The sequence below is a fragment of the Acanthochromis polyacanthus genome, chromosome 17 (genome assembly GCF_021347895.1).
Source record: "Acanthochromis polyacanthus isolate Apoly-LR-REF ecotype Palm Island chromosome 17, KAUST_Apoly_ChrSc, whole genome shotgun sequence".
Taxonomy (NCBI): domain Eukaryota; kingdom Metazoa; phylum Chordata; class Actinopteri; family Pomacentridae; genus Acanthochromis; species Acanthochromis polyacanthus.
In genome coordinates this window covers 2,091,899-2,118,376 of record NC_067129.1, presented here as the reverse complement: position 1 = coordinate 2,118,376, position 26,478 = coordinate 2,091,899, and the positions used below count along the sequence as shown (strand labels likewise).

Below are 26,478 nucleotides of genomic sequence, written 5' to 3'. Positions count from 1 at the left end.
CCTGGTGTTGAATAATAGCCAGTAAAGAGTTTTCTGCTGAGCATTATGGCGCGACAATGAAGTTGACCTTTCGGATCTGAAATGTCAACACTTCTTCATTTTATCCAATCAGACGCGTGAATTCTGTGATAATTAGTGTATGAATTCTCGAGTCATGGTCAAAGGCATGTTTTGTGAGTTACAGCGAACTTTTACGGCCAAAATCTAATCATTTGTTCCTCGAGTCCAAATCAGCAAAGAAATTCCCTCTAGATGGCAAAGTGTGCAGAAACACGTACGGAGACCTGAACAACCTGAAAACATGTTGAAAGCAAACATCTAATTCTACAATTCTACAATTTCATTTAGCAGACGCTTTTGTCCAAAGCGACGTACGACACAAGCAAGATTCAGACATAAGAAAGACCTGCAGTAAGTGCAAAAGGCTTCAAGTGCGATTGTCAAAGGTGTGCCATCAAGTTTCAGAAGAAGTGCCACCCCCCCCTTTTTCGTTTGGCTTTTTCAACTTTGTCAGTAAATAAGTGTTGGGTTTTGCGCACCTGACTTATTCTACCCTAAGGTGGAGTCGGATTAAGTGCCTAGGTGTTCTCTGAAAATTGAGTCCTTCAATTGTCTCCTTAAAAGTAGAAATGGACTCAGCAGAACGCACAGAGTTTGGTAGTTTGTTCCACCATTGGGAACAACAGAGGAGAAGAGTCTGGCTAGAGATTTCGAGCCATGCTGGGCTGGAAGCACCAGGCGTCTTTCACATGCAGAGCAAAGTGTTGTTCCGTGTTGTTCAGCAGCGTCAAGTCAAGAAAAATAAACCCTGGAGATGGAGGAGGGTCTGCACTACCATCAAGAGAAGAACCAGCAGGTTTCACAGTGCTTCCAGAACCACACAAGCACAACCACCCAGGAACAAGCGACTTTTTTCTTCAGTATTCACATAAATAAATCCTTTCCATCTAGGTAATCTCCACTGGAACATCCTGACAACATTCGGGGCAAATGACGGCGTGCATCACAGCGAGGTGACTACGTACGGACTTTCTGTCAACAACAACACAGTCCTGCACTCCTCGGCCACTCTACTTATTAGATTTGGGACTTTGTGGCTTTTTTCTTTCTCCCAAAGTGAAATCCAACTTGAACCTTCGACACACGAGTTTCAGAGAGTGATACAGGCGTTGCAGAAGCATGAGAAGACCACGTCACTGGGGATGGTGTCCAAATTTGAATAAGGTACAGTTGTGGTCAACCCTCAGAGATCTGTTGTGGCAGAAAGCTTTCAGCTACAGTTGTCAAACATAGACAATGCTCAGAGAACCTGAAAAATGTCTCAGTGGAACATTTTTTGCAACAGCACAAATTGGACAAATGGTCCAAAAGAGATTTGGGATTAAAAAAATGAAACCAATGCAAACATTTCTGGTGAGATGATCCTGTGCATCTGCAGATGATGTGTTTTCTTGTCTAAGGATGAACCACATGCACATTCAGACTTAAAAATGATCAAGTATTTCTGACACTAGTTTAGATAGAAACAAGGAAATAAGACGCTGTATTCCTTGGTTTTTCTTTCTCCTAATTATTTACTGTAATTGCACAGATTACCGGTTGAAAATACTGGAAAACGTCTTCATCCTAAAGAAGAGACTGTTACAGACGAACAGTTTGTAATATAGCAGGTGGTAGCGAACTGTTTCCTGATCTGTTGTTTTATCTGCACTCATCATTAGCACAGCAGCTAGCTCTGCTGTAAATAACATCCATTTCAGCTGGTGTCCATCAGGCATTTAACTGCCCCCCCCCAATAAAAAAAAAAAGCTTTGCACTGCACTAATTCCCTCTGACAATTGCAGCCAAATAATTTCACTGCAGGCTCAGGGTCTACCAAAGTGATAGGGAAGTAATTTTGGTCAGGGAAAATGAGCACATTAGAGAGTAATGCTCTGCTCAGGGAGGAAATGTTATTGGCATGAACACTATAAAAGCATGTTGAGATAATGCTCCTGAGGATGAGGAAATTCTATAGAGAAAGACGGGAGGACATTAGATCAACATGGAAGCCACAGAAATAAAGGAATGTGAAAGAAGCAGGTTAAAGGATTAGCCTGGTTTGTGAATGGGAGCCCCACTGGTCAACAAAACACCACTCGCATTTATGGATCTCCAGCTGTGATTGAGCGAAAATAAAACTGAAAAAAAAATGCACTTTTCACATCACATACGAGTCGTTTTTTCTTACCTGAATCATGGTGTCATGTGGTGTGCAGATTATAAAGCCCTGCATGTTGGGGGGTAAATAATAAAACGGACTTGACTGACATCAGGATGCAATAAAACTACTGTGACCCCTGGCCTGGTGCATTAAAAATTAAATCCAATGACTCTGCAGAGCTGATGTGGCAGCTTTTACTTCCAGAACAAAATGCCGTACGGGTTTGCAGAAAAAGTAATTTTTTTTTTGCCTTCACCTTCTGAAAACAGCAGGACTCCTGAGGCTGCTGGCAGGAATTTTAGATTATTCTGCTCCGTCATATCCAGGACTTTTAAAGATGGGATCATAAACCCAAACTGCCCAATGTGCGCCAAAGACATTCTCTCATTTTAGTATTTAACTAGTGAATTATATGTTCAAATTTAATCTCCACAGTTAAATATAATGGAGGAATATACAGCAGTTTTGGTATAAAAACCCCTAATACATTTCTTAGACTTTCATTTGTCTTTACAGTACAAGATAATGAACCCACAGAAACCCAGTATTAAAATCCACCAGGTTTAATGTGTGTATAATTCTCTTCAGGTTATTAAAACAGGCAATCAAAGCACGCAGAGAACAACACCGGGGCAGGATGTTCACATCTTCTACTGCGTAAAAAGAAAGTGAATGAGCTGCTGTGGTGTGGGCGTGTTGCTATAGGTACTGGTGAGAGAGTAATGGCAGCATTTCATTCTCCTCAGTGCTAATGTCTGCCTTTTCTGAATTAAAGTGAACAAAGTGGACGGAGTGACGCCAGCAGTGGAAACAGCGAGGGATTAATCCTGTTCTGTATTTGCAGTAGGAAAGAGGCCTGATTTAACAGTCAGTCTGCATACTGTGGATTACAGAGAGTTTAGTATGCTACAGATGCTAGCATGCAGCGCTAACAGCTTAGCGGTAGATCAGTCATCAGACGACACATCGACCGATCAGCCACAACATCAGCGTGGGTCTTCTTTATGGAATTCAGTGTTCTGCAGGGACGTGAGTCATTTGGTACCGGGTCAAGAATCATTTGGTACCGGGCCGTGGGTCACTTGGTACCAGAACGCACAGAAAGAATGAAAATTTACATTTTTTTTCATTGAAGTTCCTGCGGAGTTTACACGGTGTTTTATTTTGAAAAATGACTGGCTTGTCTTCCAGTTACTAAAAAGCTTGGAGACCGCTCTTAGACCACCCAGACTTTGTAGCATATCAGGTCCAATGGTCTCCTCCAGCAGGACAATATTTCCTACCATGCGGCACAAACTGCTCGAGAAACACGACCAAGAGCAAATGTGGTGACACAGCCTCCAAACCCTCCAATCCCAATTCAATCGAGCATCTGTGGGATGTTTTAGAACAAGCCTGACCCATAAAAGCTCGTTCCACAACCCAGAGAACCCAAAGATCCACTGTCCTGGTGTCAGACATCAACCAGCAGGCATCGCCCATTATCCGAGCCAAAATTCAGCATTTTTAAAATAGATTCCAATGATTTTAATAGCCTCTCTCTAGTTGTAGAACACAACCCCAATCAACACTAAAGGATAAATGCTAAAAACCTTCTATACTGAACATGTAATACATAAATAAAGGCATGTAAATGAAAGTTTGTGTTGTTCTACATTTTGACACCAATTTTTCATTTTTTTTGCAAATGTCAACCAGTCACCAGAGACCTGAAAAAAAACTATCATATCTGATACTTTGTGGTTTTAATGTTGTGGCTGATCGGTGTAATTTACTGTGCTGTTTACGTCCAATATGTTAGAATATCTCAGACAAACAGTGAACAAGAACCAACTGTAGTGTTGAATGTTCTGGAAGACAGAAGGAAAAGCTAAAAATTTAAACACGTGAATAAAGACAGCCGGTACATTAAAGGAGAGCGATAGCAAAGCATTGTGTTGGTTTGTCGTGTTGGGATAGCGTACCATAGACGTAGAGGATGTAGTCGTCAAAAGACTCGCCCACTGAGTTGGACGCCACACAACGGTAGGTTCCATTGTAGGACTTGTTTAGGTTTTCGATGTAAAGGTCTCCGCCGGTGATGACGGCGTGAGATGGAACATCGTCATCCACCTCAGCCAGTTCACCCGCTGTGGCCTGAAATCAGAACACCAGAGTACCGGTAAGGATCAGGTAGCGATTTAGGATGTGATCCTGTTATAACAAATCTAATGAGCATTATCAGCAACACCTTCATCCCAAAGAATAAACACAGATCATTTTTACTATTTCCCCACCCAAAATAGCTAATTATGGACAGCTACAATGTAACAAATCAGACATATTTAAATGGCATTCCTCCCTTTGTGTGCAGCTAAAAGCAACAATAACCGAGCGGCAGCTTTGTCTTCAGATTGCAGGCTTTCCACGCTTGTATACATATGAGAGTTGTTGTGGAGGTGGGTGCCCACCAAGCGTCTGTCTTTGTTCTCTTTTCTACTTGACTGAGCGGGGGTGACAGATTCCATTTTTATGACAATGAGCTCAAAGTGCCCCGAGTCACAGAGGGTGAAGAGAAAAAGAAAAAGACAAAACACCTCTATTTTGGCTGCTGCTACTTCCAACGGCCACTGCCAGCTACTGTTATTTCCCCTGAGTGTGTGCTGATGGTCTCTCTGTTGCATTTTGTTGTGGTGTTTAACTTGTTTCCCTCCATTTGAAAACATTTGGTGTGGAGGGAGCGAGCAAATGGGAGAGAGAGGGGGCAGGAAAAAAAAGATGAGGCAAAAAATCCAGGAAAAAAGAGAAAATATGAAACTCAGGCTCAATAGCAAAACAACAAACCGCGAGTATGTCTAATGGAGGAGTCTATTAACAAGAGTTCTCCAGATGAAGAGAAATGTAATAAATCAATAGATATATAAATATAAGTTCATTTTTCTCCTCAGCTGCAGCGAGAGATAGAAGCTCAGAAGAAAAAAAAATGTTTCTATAGTGGCATTGGATGTTGTGAGAAGGGAAAAGTGAATCCAGAGGAGGAAGATAGACAGAGATAGACCAAAGAGTAAGATGGGGTTGCAAGGAGAGAAGGGCAGGCGTCTAGAATACAAATGTCTGCCTGCAGCCCCTCTGCTATCTGCTGGTAATGACTGCACAACTCTCAGCAGCTCTAATGAAAATGACTTTCCATTCCCACTCACTGTATTGATTGGTGTTTCATCTTTATAAAATGAATACGGGTAGTGAGCTTGTCTCTATGCCAAGTATGAAAAACGGTTGTGGGAGGTGTGTTCAGCAGTACGCTGTGTTTGATCTGTGTGTGTCCGGTGTGTGTTCTGAGCTTCTACCCTTCAGAGAATCACACGAGTTCCACACCGTCAGACTTTAAAATACTTCTGCAAAGTGTGGACGGCTGGGATTGGGTTTGAAACTTGAGTTACGCTGAGATTAGATTTTCGGATTAGGATTTAGTTTGGGGAAGAGTTTAAGACAAAGTCAGGATTAATTTGTGGCTGCAACACCTGGAGCTGTGGAATTATGTGCATTCTGAGGCATCGCATTAGAAACTAGAAAAGCACTCAGAGAGCAACACTCCTCCAAGGCTGCTCAGTCTGTGTATGTCTGACAGAGAAGTCCTGATAAGTCTTCAGTGGTGGATTGTAGTAGGATCACAATCATGTGATCGTCAGCAGGCAGCTGATGTAGTGTTCACTTGTTGTCATGGTTTACAGTGACGCCGTGCCGCTATTTCACAACGATACAGAAATCGTGGGTGCCAGACTATAAACAGCATCACTGCCAAAATCTAACCACTTGGTCGCTTGTGTCATTTCTGACGCTTCCTGAACATTTCATCCAAATCTGTTGTTCTGTTGATCGTCACATAACTCCTCATAAAAAATTGATGGAAACTGCTAAATTCCAGTTGTATCAGGAGGTTTATGTGGATACAGGAAGAGGTAAAATAATGTTCTGAACAAGTTCTCATGCAGCTGACATTTAAGTCACATTCTGTAGCTGTGTTCCTTACCAGACATCATGGAATATAAACACATCAATACCAGCTAATATGGAGGAATGATTAGAACTTTTATAACTGAAAACATTCTATGTGGATTTCTCTCCAAGTTTTATTAGTTTCCTTCTCTTCAAGCATATTTAGCAGGCGGTAGTGTTGTTTCCATCTCCTTTCATTATGTTATTATGATGATAGCTTCAATAGCTTCATTCACTAGAGAGCAGCTATCCCTCTGAAACGCAAAACCTGACACTGGGTTTCATGATTATTAAAAAAAACAAAAACAAAGTGTCACCATTAGTAAGAACAAGACACCATAAAAACAGAAAGAACTGTTGGATCTTCAACTCTCTGCCGGTCCTTGAACTCCTCATCTGTGACATATTATTCTATTGGAAAACTTTGTTCTATCAGAAAACTTTATTCTATTGCAAAACTTCACCAAATCTCAGCTAAATCCTCATAGTTCACTAAATTCACTTTATTCTATATCTAATTCACAAATAAGTCAAAAAATAACCCATTTGCACCAGATTCCTGAGGCCACTCAGCTGTAACGGAATAAAAACTCCTGGACTGTACTGCTGAACTGCAGGTGGTGTACACATCGAGCAAATAGGAGATGACAACGGAAACAAACTAAAATGTAAGTGTAAAACATCTACAGCATGGAGAGCCACCATTCTATTCCAATTTTAGTTTAAAACTGTGGGAAAAATGTTGAAATCAAAATGGAATCAACATATTGATTGTTAAATATATGATAAAGAATTCTACATAAGTTTTTAGTTCTTCACAATTAGGGGATTATAACTTGCTATACTTCAAAAAAGACATCTTTAAATGGTCTTTTCTTTGAGCAACATCGTGCTGTTTCCATAGAGGTTGGATATTTCAGTGACAAATGAGATAACAGTGAATAAAATGTGACAGAAGCAAAGAAAAAAACATTGAGACTAAGGTCACGCTGAGCTCAGCAGAAATAATGCTAACCTAGCGGAAATAAAAAGAGGAGGCGGTTAAACTTTTCATACGATTACATCATAGACATCCTGATCAGGCTGTGGCCTTCCAGAACGGAAAAGAAGCATTTAGAAGAAGTTTACACATTAAAGACCATGTAACGCTTTGTGTAGTCAGTTAGAACCTCCAGATTTTGCTCATGTTTGTTCATACAGCCTGTATTGAATAAATATTATTAGAATCAGACTCTGAAAACTGCTTGAAGACTCTTTCTTGAAAACGTCAACTTTTGATCCAGAATTCGTTTTTGCCTACATGTTTGATGAAGCTGCCTGATCATCACTGGCCGCCAAAACTTGTAGGTCTGTTGGATCGAACATGTTTTATACGGAACATAAACTACAGAATTAGGCATTTAAAGGAGCTTAAAGATCACACTCATGATTAAACATGGGAACACAACTTGGCCAAAGAGTTAACTCCAAACTTTTCAGAGCCGCCTTTCAAGCCTACAGACCAACCCAAAAAACCCGATTTCAAACACTCTAAGCCTTTAATTCCTTAAAGTCTGTCGTTTACTGCCACGTTTGAGTTTCCTTGCACTCACACAGAGAAAAGAAAACACCAACACTGCTGTTTGTAATGTCATTTCCATAATTCCACCTTCATCTGATGATTGTTTTGTTCTGTTCAAATTTGAACTGCCTCGTCAACAAGCGATTGATACCAGCAGCGTTGGTGTTTGGATAGTTCAGCGGGTCTCCTTTACCCAACCCCGCTCGCCCTAATGGCTTCATTTGCACTCCATTACCGCTCGCATCACAAAGACCTGCCACCAGAACAAACCAACACCTGTGTTTACTGATGATACATGTGAAATAATGGCCTAATTAGCCAGCTTTCAGAGGAGAGGGCCCCACATTACAGGAGTTTGATTAGCGCTGATAAAAGCCACTGTAAGTTCTGGTGACTGTTCTCTGGGGATCACAAATAATCATTTAACTTTAATGACAAAATGGACTTTATTAGTGCACATTCAGCGCCTCCAGTCCATCGACACACTCTCTCGGTGTCATACTGTCTCCCTAGAATATTAGCACAAATTCTACCTGGCAGACATTAAGACCCACTCCTCTCACTGTTATTAATGGCCCCTCTGTCCTCCGCCTTTAAAGCAGCAGTAATTAAATACCTGCTCAAAATATCACACGCTTATTCTGATGTATTTCATAATTACAGGCCAGTTTTCAAATTTCCCCTTTGGAAGTCGTGAAAAAGAAAATAGCGGCTATTCAATTAAGCAATTATGAATCCTGCAGTGGGCATTTAGAGTCCTCTGGCCCCGGGTCCTGACACTTCCAGTCACAGTTTTCCTCTCTAAGACTTCCACCAACGCAGCCGTCTTCTCTGTCAGATGAACTCCATTGTCTAATTAGAAGAGATCTCTGCTCCCAGTGAGTCGAACAGCATGGAGTGTTTTCAGCTAAATCTGCACTCAGTTTCTGAAAGGTTTGGAAGGTGTGATATATTTTAAAATTGCCAAAATCACACCATTTTATCGTAGCCAGAAACTGTAAAAACAAAAAGAATCATCTAATCTTACGGCACGCCGTTCCAACAAAACCAAATCTAATCAAAATCCCTTTATTGTACATATTTAAAGTTTTAAAAACTGCCAAAAATGGGCCATTTGCATTATCCAGATTCTGTATGAAGCCAAAAATTCTGCATTCTTCTGCAACTAAGAAACTAGGACTGATTCAGCTGCAACCAGCAGATCAGTGACTAAAAATCTGGGATGTTTTGGCTGAACTGGGTTGAACTGCAGGCTGTGTTTATCCAGAACAGATCAGAGACAAATTATTAACTATAAATACGACAACATTTTTTTTTTTAGGTTTTCTGGCATTGCAGCTGTGTTCTACTGCACAAAAGCATTTCTGAGCTCTCTCTACGTCTAGTCACGCTTGTGCAGCTTTCATAGAAGTTAAGGAGTTTGCATTTATTACAGTAAAGAATGATTCATGCAATAACGAAGAAAACAAATCAAGAGTAAAGAACAGACGACAGGTTCAAAGGGTGGAGGAGGAGATCCTTGCATGTTCCCAGCAGGATCCAGATTTTTATCAAACTATAAGGTTTCCATGAATTGCAATTTGGGATTCAGCAGCAAAGAATTGTAAGCTCCTATGATTTCTAATAAAGTCATGAAATAAATAATGGTTGTAAACAAAAGAGGACCAAGAAGGATGCCCTGAGGGACTCCTTAGATTATTAGAGATGCATATATTTTCCAATTTAAAAGCTTAACTAATAAAATTACATTATCTAAAGGGGCAAACTGCCCTTTTAGGTAAAGAAGAACCAAAGCAGTTTTTTTCTGAATATGTGTAAGAATCCAATTATCTAAAATATGGTTCCATCCAGTTTAAGGACCTAAAACCAGACCGGAGCAGACAGTCTAACAGGGAAAGAAGTTGAAGAAAACATCACCTGGTAATGTAGTTGGAATATACAGAAGATGCAAGAGGATCTCAGTCTACTCTTACTCAATACAACCATAAAGATATTTAGATCTCTTTTTAAATATGAGAAGTTATGGATACACACTGAAAGCTGACAAGCAGTACATCTACAGTCAGATAATGATTTAGTACTGGCATTATGAAATATGTCAGAGGCATAGCTGAAGACAAAGTAGAGAACTTTAAAATCTTTACCTTCCTCCTGTGTAATCACTATCTTAAGGTTTCTTTGCATTTTACTGACATTAAACTGCTTCCGTCAAGATTAACAGGAAGTTTCTCAATTTTGTAACTGGCTTTCTAAATCTACTTTTATTTGGGGGTTTTCTTAGACTTAGACAGATTTTATTTATTTCTAATACCTAGAAAGAAGAAACAGGACCCTTTTTCTTCTCTACCTGGGAGGAATGGTGTAAACTACCCGCTCTAATAGAGATGAAATCAAACAACTCAAACTTGAAGATGGATTTTCTTTGACACCGTCTTCAAGAATGAACTTTTCTATACAACTGCACTGTTAATACCCAGTTACACATGGGACAACATAATTGCTGGCTAGATTACACGAAGAGGCAGTTTTTGATGAATGCTCCACATTTCCAAACTGTGACCGACAGCAGGAGGTGGTTGGGGCGGATGGTGGGCGTACAAAGCGACCAGGGTTCGCATCCAGGCAGCCATCTGTGGTCGGGTTTAGGCAGCAAAAACACTTTGGAGGAAGTTAGGGAAAGTTTGTGCATTTGGTTTTATATAAATGAACACAGTGGGTCTCTGCATTAACACAAAGTGTGGTCTGCTCTGATTATTCAGAAGATGTGAGCCTCTAAATGCTGTCGTCACTACAAGCAGATAATGTATTGAAAAATTAATATTTAGCTGAAAAAAATCTACATTCTACAATCTACAAAAATCTCACATTAATTTGGTGACAGGTCTTTTTCTTCTTAAAATCAGCTAAATTACCAAAAAGACAAGGTCAGATCTATTGACGTTCTGTGTTTTTATAGCAGCACTGCAGTCTAACAGCCCGTCCTCTTTACAAGCCTCTGTGACACAAGATGAAAAAATTTGGATCTTTTATATCTGAGTGATTGTGGCATTGTAATTTCTGTGTGTTTACATTCCCTTTTACGGTGACTCCACACTGCAAAAGTTTAATCTTCATGTCTTTTCAACAGCAAAAGGAAAACAATAAAAGACAGAGAGAGAAGCAACAGAGTGAAGAAAAGCAGTCCTGGTTTGTGGATGAATGGAGCATCTGTAAGCAGCCGGCCCTGCTTTACTCCCTGTGGCCTTTTTTAATTGGTTAAAATGTGTGTGTGAGTGTGTGTGTGTCGTACTGGGGTTTGCCTTTGGCTTGACACGTCAGTTCCAGGTTCTCTCCTTCCCTGGTCAAACCCTGAGGAAATTCTACCACGATCTTCACCTCCGGTTTGTCTGGAAGAATGAGACAAAGACAAACAGTTACATTTAGGGACAACATAACCGACAATAATCTGTAAACTCTCACTGCCGTCTGCATTTATGAACATTAGGATGGATTCTGGTCTGCAGTGAAGTTTGTAGAACCATCATCATAAAGGTAAAGTCAGCTGTATTTTGAGGTTCAGCCTAAAATGGAAATGCTGGGAAAGGTGATCTGTGAAGAATATTTAGAATTACATGCACTGCATAAACTACAGAGCACTTTAAAATGCTCTTTCCAGTGATAACACAAAGCAGTCTGCTGCACATGAGGTCCACATGAATCTGCACTGTGACTTATGTTCATGGGAGCATCTGAAACAAGGACGTTCATGTCTTCAGAGGTGCAGCAAACACTCTGGGTGCAGAAGTCAGGTTGTTGTTGGAAGATTTCGCCCAGAGTGCTGAACAGAACATTTTAAAATGTCGCTTAATAAGAAAAGAAAATGAGTTTTTGTGCTCCGAGGCCAAAGTCAGCCATGAGGTTTCATCAGTAGGTGGCGCAACAGGCTACGTTACACACTGCTGTAATAAACAGAGTAGAAGAAGACAGAAACAAAAGCGGCTATAATAACCCTCGAAGATGAAGAAGAAACAAATACAACTTTGGGAAACTACGAAAGAAAAACATGGAGAAAAACCTTTAGTGATTCTTGTCAGTTAGAAAAGTTGTTGTTTCCATTTTTCTTTCCTGTCAGCTGGTTTTTAGTCTGATTCACTGCATAAAACCTGCAGGTAGAAGCTGTCATTGACTCATTCCAGGTAGCTTTCTTCTTCTCTTCTGCTATCTGTATGGAGAGAATTTTGTTTCTTTATTATTCAATCAATCAAAAAAGGGTTTGCAACCAAAAAAGAGAGTTGAGACCACAAAATATATAGTTGCAATCAAAAAATAAAAGATCAATCAAATAGATCTGAGACCAAAAAAAATTGGGCAGCCAGCAACAGCACAGAGGGGAGCGGTGATGACTGACGGTGGAGCAAGGTCAAACCGACCAATAGGAACTCTTGTCTCTTCCACCAGCGTTGGCCCCGCCCATTTGGTTCAGTCAGATTTGCAAGCAAAACTTTAGAATTCGCAAGCAAAACTTTTGAACTTGCAAGCAAAAAATAGTAGTTTTGATTGAAGTTAAATTAATATGTTCTCAAATTATTATATTTTCATTTGCAACCTGTTCTGTTTTGATCTCAAAAAAAAAAAATTGGGGGATTGCCACTTTAATTTTTTGGTCTTAGATCTATTCTATTTGATTGATCTTTTATTTTTTGATTGCAACTTTATGTTTTTTGGGCTCAACTCTCTTTTTTGGTTGCAAAACCTTTTCTGATTGATTGAATAATAAAGATACAAAATTCTCTCCATATATCTGCTGTCACTATTTTCACTATAGGAACTACCAACAACCTACTGCTCTGAAACTTCCAGGTTTTACTCAGATTTAGATCGTGCAGTAAAGCGTCCAGCTAGTTTTTTAATGACATCCCTGCATGAAGATATTCGACAACAATTTCACCCGTCACCATTTTCAGGGAACATCAAAGTTGTACCCATGAGGACTGCAAAGAAATACAAAGAAGTCAGAACATTTCTTTTCTCAGTTTAAGAATGAGTACTACAGACTGGACATGCTTCATAAAAACAATGAAAGAAGTGGGGAAATTTAACATTTTGTGCATTAACTCTTATTGCAACGTCAAAAAAAACACCTTAAGCAAGCATAAAACTGATGTTTTTTTTATGAAATTGCAATTTCATTTATAATGCAATCCCTTCTAAAATATGTTGTGGAAACACAGAAACTGAAACTAAAGTCTGTCCTGTCAGGGTTAAATAACACTACTGTTCTGGCAGAACAAGCACAGGCTGATGTCTATCAGTGATCCTACTTTATTACTCAGCTGATGTGAACTTGGAGGATCTTGAGCAGCGATCAGACTCACAGGGACCTGAAGATCACCGATAAAGGCAGAAGTTCAACCATTAAAGATCTAAAACCAGCAGTCAGATGTGTCAGCACCGTGTCTGTGTTTCAGCCTTAATAATCTAGAAGAGATAAAAGCATTCAATGGACCTGTTGTGGATCAGCAAATGAAAAGAACAACCTGACCTCGTTTTAATGTCTCCACTGGACGAAGTGCAAGTCACACTTTCAGTCACCAAAGACTATACCTGGGGATGGGCTTCTTTTCTCTGTAACACTGTGAGATAAGACACCCAGACCAGACGTTATTAACTCTGCTGCTGCTGCTGGGGCCACGAGGTGTAATTACAATTATTTCTGAATTAGAGTCATTCAACTGCAGGAAGTTTTTAGACATCCACTCCACAGTTTAACTGGCAGGGATTAATAAAGGACACAGTGGAGGTATCAGGCTTTCTGGGGACGTATTATTCACGCAGCAGTCATCAGTATTATGAGCATGTGTTGTTTTCCACAGGGTGAGCATGCATAGAGCAAACACACAACGACCCAGTAAACAGAGCAGCGTCCTCTCCTGTTGGGGGGGTACAGGTTTGTTGAAAATTTAATGGAGAAATAAAAGCAGGAAGGTCCGAACCCGAAGCAGTGTTGGGGCGTCACGTTTACTAAATGTGGGTTCAATTCTAGCTGCACTATAAAGTCCTGCAAAGCAAAGCTAGCAGTGGAGAAAACTCAAGAAGGTTCAATATATTAAAGTTATAACGCCATTAATCATGAAAAAGATGTTTTTTTTAGATTATTTATATTACAAACATTAAAAAACATGAATCAACACATACATGTTTTTACCTACATGTGTTACTAAGATGGGATAAAGGCGGCTACATATATGTATAAGTTACTATTCACATTCTAATTCATTTTAAATATTCCATGCATGTCTCTCTCTTTATACACAGCCTGCAGTTCAACTCGGTTTGGCCAAAAAGTCTTATTTTATGTATTTTAAAGAATCCGTTTGAACCAATGCTTTACTTTTGGCATTTTAAAAAAAATGAGACCTGTTCAATAAAGCGATTTTGATTAAATATCTTGATTTTAAGCTTAGATTTACATTTTCAGAAGGAGCAGCACGTCAGACATGAGACATAGATGTACGACAAAGGACCATCATACAGATGATAAACCAACAATTCTTTCTGTTTTTCAGTTGTAGTTATGATAAACGGTGCCATTTTTCAGCTTTTCAAACCTGCCGGCGGGTTTTTGGGGTTCAGAGGGTAAATAATAGCCGAAATATCTAAAATAATTTCTAGTTTTTAAAAAGCAAGAGGCAAAGCAGTGTGAAGGGGAGCTCCCACAAGGTTTAACGATCGAAAAACAGAAATATATGTAGCCGTGGTCAGCTTCAGCAGTGTTTTAGTGTCAGAGGAGGTCAGGTCAGGTCTGTGCTGCTGAAAGGTAACTCTGGTGCTATTAGGGCTGAGATATACTAACCCTCGGTCTGGGTGGATTTGACTCGACATCAGCTAAACAACAAACTACATCGAGGTGTTTTTCCTTTACTTCCGCTGCTGCTGGAACCACAGTCGTCTCTTTTATTGCGTCAGATCAGTCTTGGGCTGCGCTGGGTCTTCTTTGGGCTTATTATTGGTGGAATTTTAATAAAGCCAACACCTAAACACAAGCCAGAGCTTTGGGGAGTGATGGGTGGGCAGAACGCTAACACCTCCGGGATGTTCAAAGGCGCTGCCTGATAAAGCTGCAACACAAAGAGGAGACGGTGCTCAAGAGCCGAGGCAGCTGGAAGGAAGCGTAATAATGTTGTTTTGACGAAGCAGCGGGGAGCTTTGACAGCCGCCGCTGAGCCATCCTCTACAACCACACAGTTTGTATCGTTCCACTTCCATCGGCTGTTGCTGGAGTTATCACAGGCCCTTTTCATCTTGGTGTGAGAGAAGATCCTTTATTCTAGGCTAAAATCTAATGTTTACTTCAGCCTATTATCTGGGTTAAAGACTGGCTTCAGGTTTTTGCCATGGACTGAAAGTAAGACAAAACAAACACAACCTAAGTTCTGTTCTGACTTAAAATACCAGGTATAAGAGGTAACAGGTACGTGCTGGTTCATGATTCTCACTGGGAGGACAGAATGGATGAACGGAGGGCGAAGAACATGTTTAATCGTCGTATTCAGCAGCCTCACATCTCTAAAAGGAAACATCCATCTTTAGTATTTTAGTAAATGTGATGAATATCAAGTCTTTAAAGTCTGGTTTTAAACTCCAAATGTTGTTTTGTTGAAGTTTTCCTCCAGAAATACCTCACCTGACACGAGATTTATTGCAGAGTCGTGTAATTATAGTTTTCCAATCGTGATGTAAATTATTCTTGTTCTTTCCCCAGTTTTATAGCCTAAATGCACTATTTGGTGCTTGCATTTTTAATCAGTCTGTAGACAGCGAGGGAGGGTGAGTTATGGTTTCAAAGCCGGCGGTAAAGTTTCGCGCTGCTGTCCGACCTTCTCGGCAATAAACAACACGTGTCTGGCCATCCATCTGTCTAAATCACACCCTTTCAGCGGCCAGCTTTCAGTTCGGATGACGGACAGCAGATGGGCAGAAAGCCAAGTCTTCTGCTCAGTGGGCTCGCACGCATTCAGACAGCAACCCTTTGGTTTTATTTCCACTCCAGGCGCTACACGGCATCCTGCAACTTTTCCTTTGCTCACAACGTCATCTGACCTTGTCATCTCGGAGCCATAAACATGAAGGACGCCAGGCATCTGGAGGTTGTTTTGATAGCCTCAAGTAGTTATGGAGGAGCTTTCTAGTCTCTGCTTGATGGAAAATAGGCTGCACTGCCAGATCTGGATGCTGCCTCTTCAGTAGAAATGAAGTGGTGTGTACGGCATGCAGGCGGGCCGTTATCATTATGCTAACTGAATTATTTGCTTTATTGTGCGCCTCACCTCATAAGCACTCAAGCTGGCACTATCCATCTCTGGGCATCCAGCTGACCTTAAGGGAAAAACAAGCCGGCATCGGAACAAACAGCTTGCTTTGCTTATGCACATAAACATTAGAGCCTTATTTAATTATGCTGTCCCCTGACAAAGGGCTTCTTTAACCATCTCCTACGACACAATGCTCTCCATTCCACTCACAAACAGCCCACACAGCAGGCGACTGAAACGTAAATCAGCTCGTGTATCTAAAGAAATGTAGACTTCATTTCCTGGTTCTTGTTGGTAAGTTTCCAGAACGGAAAAATATTAAACTGATGAGTCACAAAAGCTGCATATGCTTGTGGAAAGGATTGTGTAATTTGGTGTTAGTTATATAGAAAAGGGTAACTATGCTGAGCAGAGATGTAAAAGTATATTTGAATCATCTGAATACACTCTCATTGGATATACTGTCAAACACTTTCTACACGTCTGTTGGCTCATGTCACATTTTTCTTGGCTCAGTTTTCACCTCTATTCAAACAGCACAACCATGACCAAGGAGAGAAAACTCACGTTTTCTTCGCAACACACAAATTATGACAATTTTTTCTACAAAAACGTTAAAAACTGGATTCATCGAGATGTTTGGTAAAATGTTGCAGAGACATTATTTTCCCAACTGTAGAAATAAATTGATTATTATGTTACTGCTTATGTTTTAAATCTATTTCCTTATTTGTCTCTGTTATTTTTTAAATAATGTGTAGAATTACGTGATTTTGATGAAATATAACAAACATTAAGTGTACCTCTTCAGGGTAGTGTCTTCCTTCTGGCCTCGGTGCCTCACCTTGTCCTGATGATGTCATGTTGTGTGGGTGTGTGGGTCTGCGTATGTGCGTGTGTGTGTGTGTGTGCTTGTGTAGGTGTGTGCATGTGAATGGCTGTCTATATGTAGGGAGGGAGGAGAGTTGTTTTTTTAATTTCTATTTTTAATTGTATTTATTTATTGTCCCCTTTGTTTTTAATTCTTGTGAAGCACTTTGTGTTGTTGAAAAGTGCTATACAAATAAATAAAGTTTGAAGTTTGAAGTGTAGATTTGGTGAATTTCCTCAAATAACTGAAGAGATGAGCAGTTCAAGGACCATCTGAAAGTTGTAAATCTGGACATTCTTCTGTTTCACAGTTCTGATAAATGGTGTAATTTTGGCTATTTTGTTCTAAAAAAGCATGCCTTTCAAACTTCCAGGTGGATTTTGGGGTTCATTGGATTACCATGTGAGGAACATAAAAATGAACGTGTGAAGGTTCCAGCTTTTCTAACGAGGCCCTTCATTGTCTGTTGATGTAAGCGTGCTAGCCGCGCTAACTTCTGGACCGCAGATGATACGGGATATGCTGCCTGCACGGTAAAAGTAAATGAAAACCTGAACATATACGAACCTTTTGGTTTGATTCAGACATTATGGGCTCAGACTTTAAATTATGGAACATGCTGAAAACATTTCCAACAACAACACAAACAAGTCTGTCCCTCACCCTGGAAATACCACATTTTTTTCTGAGCCTTTATTTCTTTGTCGCTGCCTCAAAAAAATCAGTTACCCACTGCATGCAATCATCTCAGCGACTTAGCCTCTAAATCACTTGCATTTTGTCTGTTTGCATGTTCTTTCAATCGAGTAGCAGAGTGTTAAACACACAGTCAATAATCCCCCGACTAAATTTTAATTTCTCAAAATTGTGTTTTCTCTGTTCTCCAAAAATATCCGCAGACTGAAGCCCTAAACTGAGATATTTCTACTGAACTGTGAATTGTGCATCATTGCATCTTCTGATGCTTAATTAGAACTCTTCCAGTTAATTCCTGTCAGTTAAATTTCTTTGCACAGAGAAAAAAAAAAAAAAAATCAACATCTGCTTTCCAGGAAACTTCCGTTAATAAAATAAAGTCAAAGAGCAGATTATCAGAAACACTCCTGAATCACGTCTCTATGTTTAAAATCTGAATAAAATCACTTCATCAGACTTCACGTGTGATATTAAGCTGCATAGCGGAGAGTTCAAAGGGAAGGTGGAGTGCAGGGACGTGCACGTCTGCACCGTGCACGACAGCAGCAGCAGAAACAGTATGAGGCTCTGACTGAGTTCCCTGTTATCGTAGGCCAGCAAAATGCCACGCTGCCTCTGTAGATGAGCTGATTTCCTCTCCTCACAGGGAAAGGTCAGACCGCTGCAGAGGAGATTCTTTAAAACACAACACTAGGACGCTCTCTGGCCAGAGACATGAGGTTAAAGAGGCAGAAAATAAACACGTTTCATCATTTTGTATTAACAAACTCCACATTACAAAGGATTGGGATATTAGCTGCTGAAGAGTTCTGCAACCTCCTTCATCTGACCACCATAAAAGCGCTGCAAAAACTTGTCTGTGATGCTAAATAATTACTTTACACTGCAATTAAAACTTGCAAAAGCAACAACAGCTGGACCTCTGACCTTCATCAAGAGTGAAATTTGGTTTCTTTGTCTTTGTTTGTGGGGAATGTTGAGTTACTTTAGCAACGTGTCTCACATGAATAAATGTAGAAACATGAGAATATTATTTACCTCATGTACGTCAAAGCAGCGTGCTCACGGTTCAGCTACAAAGAAGTATGATTCCACATTTCAAAATAACAGTTTTGTCTGCAAAATTCATGAAGAGCCACACATGCAGGCGGTAGTTTCTGTGAACGGTGTGAAGATCTGCAGGCCACCTGGTGTTTTAGTTGAAGTCGGAACAACAGCGACGAAGCACTGAAGGAAGTGAAGTGGTCCATAAATCAGAGGGTGTGGTGATTAATAAAGACTCTCATCTGTTAACATCTCAGCCCTCCAAACAGCTGTGCCAATCACTGTGGCACACCATGACAAGAGCTGAAGAAGTGAAGAACTGAAGGACTGGCTTCTCAATGAAATCACGTCGTCGGCGTCTGGATGAAGGCTGAACCACAAATCTGCAGCCAGAGACAGATGGCAGCGCTTTCATTTCACTCACAATGATAAGAAATGGAGCTGTTTGGATGGCCACATCAGTCGGACACTATTAATTATTTAATTCCACTCACAGATGATCGCGTGGCATCATAAAATGTGGAACAACAGAGTTTGAATCCAGAATACTGAGCATTAACCGGCTGGTCTGCTGTATGTGGAGCTGGTGATTTAATGGAGAGAAACCCAATGGATGGCTGTCCAGAAGGGCACTGCACTCCAGCATGGCCCGTTTCAAATTAGAAGTCACAGATTTGTCAGCATATTCTGGCTGCAGGGATGTAATGAAGTGAAGGACGTGTTCCGAACACACCACACGTACTGGTATGCATTCACAGATCAGTGCAGATTGGCGTGCTGCTGTTCTTTTCTGATGTCGGTTTAAATGCGGCGCTTTGCTGGGGTCAGGTTAATTAAAAACGCTTTATTTACATTCCAAGCGTTGTTCTGTTTGCTCCTGTTAATAAAGTCATCAGACTGGCAGCAGATCGCCGCTGGGTCAGAAACAGACGGGACTCTGAGACTTTTATTTTCAGTGTTGAAACAGAAATAATTCCCAACAACAAAACAGCGTCTGAATGAACCGATCGCTTCTCCTCCCACCTGTGAACTGTGCACTCCAGAACACTACGAAGACAGACAAAACCAATTTAGGTCAGGAAAACACATCTGACTCACCAGATTTAGACTTTTTTTTTTTTTTTTTTTTTTTAAAAGCCTGCCTTTGGACACAAATTTAACGCAGCATTTTTCATCCACTGCTGATATCTGAGTGTTTCTGCTACAAGGAACAACCTCCGAGCCTACGTGGTGAAAACTGCGAGTTTTAACAAAGATTCAGATCGTCCAGTGAGGCAGGCCTGCTTGGATCTGTCTGTGAATGGCTCTAAAGATCTAAAAGGAAAAGATTCACAACATTTGCTGAGTAACAGAAACATTCTTGTACGTTTATTGACCCTTAATTGGTCAATAAAGTGTGATTTTCTAAACATGTTCCAACGAAACAAGTTCTTTTCACTCTATTGTTGCAGGGACACCAGTGCTGCATCCTGGGCTTAGATCCACCTAAGATAATGGTGCTTAGTTTAAAGAAATCCAAACAAGCCAAAGCACATTTTTCTGTTTCTGATATCTGAGTGTTGCCATTTTTAAAATGAAAGAAACAACAACAAAGACCTCTGAGTGGCAACCTACATGGTGAATTTTTTGACAGAGCTCTTTCAATCATGCACTGAGGCAGGACTGGGCATGTTCCTGCACATTTACTCACTAGTAATAAAGAAAAAACTTTTCTGAGAATCTTCCACTAAAATAAGTTCTCTTCACCTTTATTTTGAAGGGACACCATTGCTGCAACGTGGGCTTAGAGCTACCCAAGAAAACTGATTATTTCAAAAGCAAACATCAAAGCAGAGCACCTTTACTTTCATTTTTTTCTTTATGGGTAAAAGCCAGCCTTTGGTCACATATTTAGTGCAGCTTTCTTCTCTGTTTCTGATATCTGAGTGTTACTATTTTCAAAATCTCCATTGCCTCTGAGCAGCAACCTACACGATTAAAATACTGTGTTTTGATGAAAAGTCTGTTATGGAAATATCTGATTTTCCACCAAAACAAGTTCCCCTCACCTTTATTTTGAAGGGACACCAGTGCTGCATCCTGGGCTTGGAGCCACAAAACACGATTGTGATTAGGTGAAAGAAATACAAACAAGCCAGAGCATCTTTCTTTCTTATAGAAGAATGAGAATGAGGTGCGGTCAGACCATTCTGTGGAGAGCAACATTAGGAAGCATATTTCTAGATGTGATTGTGCCCAGAAAATAGCTCCTTGGAAGTGGGTATGAAACTTTTAAACTGCTTAATACTGCATTCGTTACCCCCAGATGACATCACTGTGAGTACAAGGACACTTAATTAAACACAAAGATACCTAGACATTTGAAGTCAACTCCAGCTGCCTTCAGTAGAGCTTCAAGGGGATGACAAATTTAACAGAAATGGAAAGCAGAAGAGCAAAGATATGAGTGTATTTTACAGCTGACCATGTGTTCTTATTCTACTCATCAGAAACTGAGCTCATTTCTCTCTAATGACACCAAAGTTTCAGTGGCGTAAAAATGTGGGGAATTTATGTGATTTAATTAGTGGAAATGAAGCAGCACTCCAATTCCCCTTTTATTCATCAGAACCTGTGCATGGAGAGGATTTCCTTCCAATGTCACTGCCATACATGTCTCACACCAAAGTTTTAGTTAGAGAGAAAAAGAAGCTAATTTATGCATTTAATTAGTGGGGATGGAACACTCTACTCTATCGCAGTCCAAGTGTCTGAGTTAAGCTGATGAGACATGCGGCAAGGATAAAAAATAAAAAAAAAGAAACGTGCATAATGCTGCTTCCTGATTTATCAGCAGCACAGATACTCACACTGCACCTCCAGGTATCTCTGCGCCTGGAAGTCCTTGACGGCAGGGTGGTCCACGATGCAGACCACAGGAATGCCGTCGTCCTCCCTGCTGACGGTGAACGTCAGCCGGCTGGTCACCGTGTACATCTTATCGTAGGTCAGTTCAACTTTGGGCTTTCCTGTGGAAAATAAAAACAGCTGACTTAAACACAGTCATACAGCTTTAATAAACTGTGGAAGAAGGTGGAGAACTCTCTGGAAATGTCTCTCAAAGGAAGACATCACAAACAATAAACCAACACACCTCTAAAGTTCTCTATTTACCTAAGATATTTGAACTGGGGCAGAAAGCTCCCTCCAGCTGGTGGATTTAAAGCAGAACTTTCCCAGAGCTCCTCCACCATTCTTCCCCTAAGAGGCTAAAGTTTGGGTAAAACTGAACACAGCCGGTTGTTTTGTGATCATTTAAATGATTCCTGATGCTTTGCTGGTTGGTTGGATCCCTGCTGCAGGAGCTCCTGAGGTTTAGGGATGATGTTGTGAAGAAAATATCAATAAAGTCTGCATGCTTTCATTCGAAAAGCCTTTTAAAAATATTATCAAAAGTGTTGGATTCCTTCCATTTGTGAAAACTATTCTATGCATGCTGGATTCACCTCAGAGGATTTTGAGAGCAGCTTGTTTAGTTGAACGGACAGAACACAAAGTTTTACTTCACAAAATAACAAGGGTGGAATATTCGCACTCAAGGCAAAAAAATGTTTAAAATACTGAAGGCAGACAAAGACAAGCACCGTTTGGCTGCAGATAGGAGGTGCCTTCTTTCCTCTGGAAGTGAGGACGTCCTTCAGAGCGGTCCGGTGAGGTGACTCAGCTAAAAACTGCTGCTGTCAGGGGCTACTGTACCACTGGAAGCTCTCATGAGGCTTCATGAAGGCGGATTGATTGCACAGCAACCTTCAGATGAGAAGCTTGCAAAGCATCCCCTTCTGATTAGTGGCTGCTCTGTACCATCACACAAACAATATGTTCCCAGATACAACGAAGAGGATAACCTCCTCACAGCCGTGCAGAAATAAGAGGGATGGATGCAGACGCTGCCGAGTTACAAAGAAAGATGGATTCTTTCTACCCCTCTGCCCTACTTCCAGTCATTCTGCACCAGAGTGCCCCATCAATAAAACAAACACTTGGAGAGAAAAAAAGGGAAAAGTCTGCAAAAAGAAAATGCTGGAGCGGGAAGAAATGGGAGCTAACATGAACAGCTGCAACCATCAGTTCCAACAAGTCCTCCAATTCATACGACCGCATCGGTCGTTTGCACCGTGCACCGGAATACGACCTATGCGGTCGTATGAACGTTTGCGCCCCTACGGGGAAACGAACGCATTACGGGATTTAATTCGCGAAACGGCTTTTCCGTCGCAAAACGGCTTTTTTCTCACTTTCCCAACACGTTTTTAGGGTTATGGTTAAGGTTAGGGTTAGGGATAGGGACAGGGATAGTGCTAGATAAAAGTTTGTTCATGATGACGTTTCACCTGCGACTCCAGAGTGTCGATATTTACTCAACCGCCAGAGGTCGCATAGTCAAAACGTAACACTGGGTCGTAATACGGGCGTGTACAGACGACCTATGTGGTCGTTTTTGGTTTGAGGACAGGCTCATCAGTTCATATTTTAGCTGCAGAATCTGTACTAAGAACACATTGTTAGCGTTGGAGCTCAGCCATGGGGCGAAGCCATCGGTGTGTTGACAGCTGCCTCTTTAGGATGGCTGGGAAATGCTAAACTGTGGGATGTGTCTTTTAGGAACGCTGGGAAACGCTAACCTGTGGGATGTGTCTTTTAGGAACGCTGGGAAACGCTAACCTGTGGGGATGTGTCTTTTAGGAACGCTGGGAAACGCTAACCTGTGGGGATGTGTCTTTTAGGAACGCTGGGAAACGCTAAACTGTGGGATGTGTCTTTTAGGAACGCTGGGAAACGCTAACCTGTGGGATGTGTCTTTTAGGAACGCTGGGAAACGCTAACCTGTGGGGATGTGTCTTTTAGGAACGCTGGGAAACGCTAAACTGTGGGATGTGTCTTTTAGGAACGCTGGGAAACGCTAACCTGTGGGATGTGTCTTTTAGGAACGCTGGGAAACGCTAACCTGTGGGGATGTGTCTTTTAGGAACGCTGGGAAACGCTAACCTGTGGGGATGTGTCTTTTAGGAACGCTGGGAAACGCTAAACTGTGGGATGTGTCTTTTAGGAACGCTGGGAAACGCTAACCTGTGGGATGTGTCTTTTAGGAACGCTGGGAAACGCTAACCTGTGGGATGTGTCTTTTAGGAACGCTGGGAAACGCTAACCTGTGGGGATGTGTCTTTTAGGAACGCTGGGAAACGCTAACCTGTGGGATGTGTCTTTTAGGAACGCTGGGAAACGCTCACCTGTGGGGATGTGTCTTTTAGGAATGCTGGGAAATTCTAACCTGTGGGATGTGTCTTTTAGGAACGCTGGGAAACGCTAACCTGTGGGGATGTGTCTTTTAGGAACGCTGGGAAACGCTAACCTGTGGGATGTGTCTTTTAGGAACGCTGGGAAACGCTAACCTGTGGGATGTGTCTTTTAGGAACGCTGGGAAACGCTAACCTGTGGGATGTGTCTTTTAGGAACGCTGGGAAACGCTAACCTGTGGGATGTGTCTTTTAGGAACGCTGGGAAACGCTAACCTGTGGGATGTGTCTTTTAGGAACGCTGGGAAACGCTAACCTGTGGGATGTGTCTTTTAGGAACGCTGGGAAACGCTAACCTGTGGGATGTGTCGTTTAGGAACGCTGGGAAACGCTAACCTTTGGGATGTGTCTTTTAGGAACGCTGGGAAACGCTAACCTGTGATGTGGCTGGTGTGAAGGAACAGGCTGTCATGAATAAACACCACTAGAGGCTTCTGATGCACCTGAAGCGAGAACCGGATGGGGTCTGCTCGAATCAAAATGCCTTTTCACATGCATGAAAACAGTAGAGAGATGTCTTCATCCACTGAATCTGCTGCTGTACGCCTTAAGACTGGTTCCATTTACATAAACTATGGTTTAATTCATCACCAGTCTAATACAACATTTAAAAACTGATTCGTGCATTTAATACATTGCTTATTAATCAGACTGGCGCTTTGTTTTAACCGATTATTTTTGATGTAAAACTGGAAAAGCAGGTGATGAATTATGTGATTTCTGAAGAACAGAACTAGAAAAGTCCTTAAATAACAAAGAGACTGTTGATGATGAACTAGCGACAGCTCTCTGTCTGAAAACACGTCAAACACTTGGTCCATTCAGAGATTCTGGAGCTTCTCCAGCAGATGAACGTATCTGAAGGTCAAACTAAAGCTAAAGGTTGGAAGCGTTCCTCTTTTCCTCCACATTTCATGACTTTAACTCTTATTGTTTGACAACAGAAAAGGAGCAGGCCGGCGTTACATTAAGGTCTTGTTTTTGTCCCCCAGCTCTGTCACTTACTCGGCCCACAAATATTCTTTTCTCCATTTGTACGGTGATCCTGCTGGGGCAGAGCGGGGTAATTGAAATCACCCTGTGGTTGTCTCTCAGCACTTGAGGCTAATGGCTGCTCGGGTCGCTGTCAGTCAATGAAGCACCGACTGGTTTCTCCATCCGACTTCCTTTTTCTTTCATATTAACAGAACAGAAAGGACTGACCTGCACTGCTGTGACTCTGGCTGCAGCGTTAGCTTCAGGAGTGGACTATCAGAGACAGATAATAGTAAGATAATAGGGTGGACATTAGGAGCGATGGCTGGATTTACATCGGCAGGCATGACAACTGCAACCTTTAAATGATATTTAAGAGAGCCTGATTATCCCTGAAGCTAATTAAGTTAAATTCTGGGGACGTTTAATTAGAACTAAGTCTGCCAGGAAAGCAGCTCCGGCTGAAGGTAATCTGAGTAATTCTGCTCTGATGCCAGAACTCTGCACCCTGAGCCATTCTTTCTCTTCGTTCTCTCTTCAGCATCGGCAGAGCAGCGCCGCTAAACTGAAGAACTGCAGAGTCACACTGAAGCCACGGCCATAATGTCAGTTTTTGCTGAGAGGTTTACATAAAATAACAGATAGATGACTTTTATGAGAGCCGATTGTTTTGGGCTGTTCCAGCTGCCGGCACCTTTTCACCTGAGATGGAAATGGATGAAAGCAAATGGCATGCTCCAAATGCAGTGTTGTGACAAGTGAGCCATTAAGCACCCCCCAAAAAAGAGAAAAAGAATAAAGAACAGCATGCACCAGTTGTGGAACTTCACAGAGTGCTGACCCTATTTAGTAAATGTCAATCCATCCCCGACGAGTGTGAGCAAACAGCAGAGGTGTGGACTGAAGGGCAGCCGGCATTAAACCAATCACTGAACACACAGATGAAGTTAAAGAGGTGGTGAATATTCAGCAAAGAGGAGAAACGTCACTGAAGGCAAACAATGACACAGCACAGAGATCCTATTTAGAGGAAACTCTGAACAGAGCATCAGGATTTCATTTAGAACATTTACTAGAGAAACAGAACCTCATTAGTCAGAGTTTACTGAAGGAACCGTGGCACCGTCAGCGTTCAGGATAAATACAATCCTTAACCCCCTGAACCCCGAGTACTTTCTGGTCATTGCTTCTTCCATTATTACCCACTGAGATGATAGACGGACAGATATAATATAAAATCCTACATCTCTATGGAAACAACACAACCCTGGATACAAGCAGAGAGAACTCAGACAGGTGTTTGTTCAGCATGATGAGGTTACACTGCCATAAATCCTAAACAAAAAATTAAAGTTGACTTGCTATTGACTTCTCATTTTATAAAAATTGGAAAAAACAAATAACCTGAATCAACATCTAATCTAGAATAAGAATCAACATTTAATCAGGAGCCTACAGGTGGTACCAACACTGGAACAAACTACTTCCATTTTTATTTTGCCGTGTGTAAACACTTCCTGCAGTTGAGC

At 41.2% G+C, this 26,478-nt stretch overlaps 1 protein-coding gene across 1 annotated transcript in view; it reads right to left on the bottom strand.

The window, feature by feature from the left end:
- Nucleotides 1-26,478, bottom strand: part of cadm1a (cell adhesion molecule 1a) — a 488,723-nt gene that overhangs the window by 71,053 nt on the left and 391,192 nt on the right. The window contains 4 exon segments of the mRNA XM_022196138.2: nt 4,168-4,314; nt 4,317-4,339; nt 11,029-11,125; nt 21,491-21,649. Coding sequence (XP_022051830.2) covers nt 4,168-4,314; nt 4,317-4,339; nt 11,029-11,125; nt 21,491-21,649 — 426 coding nt within the window.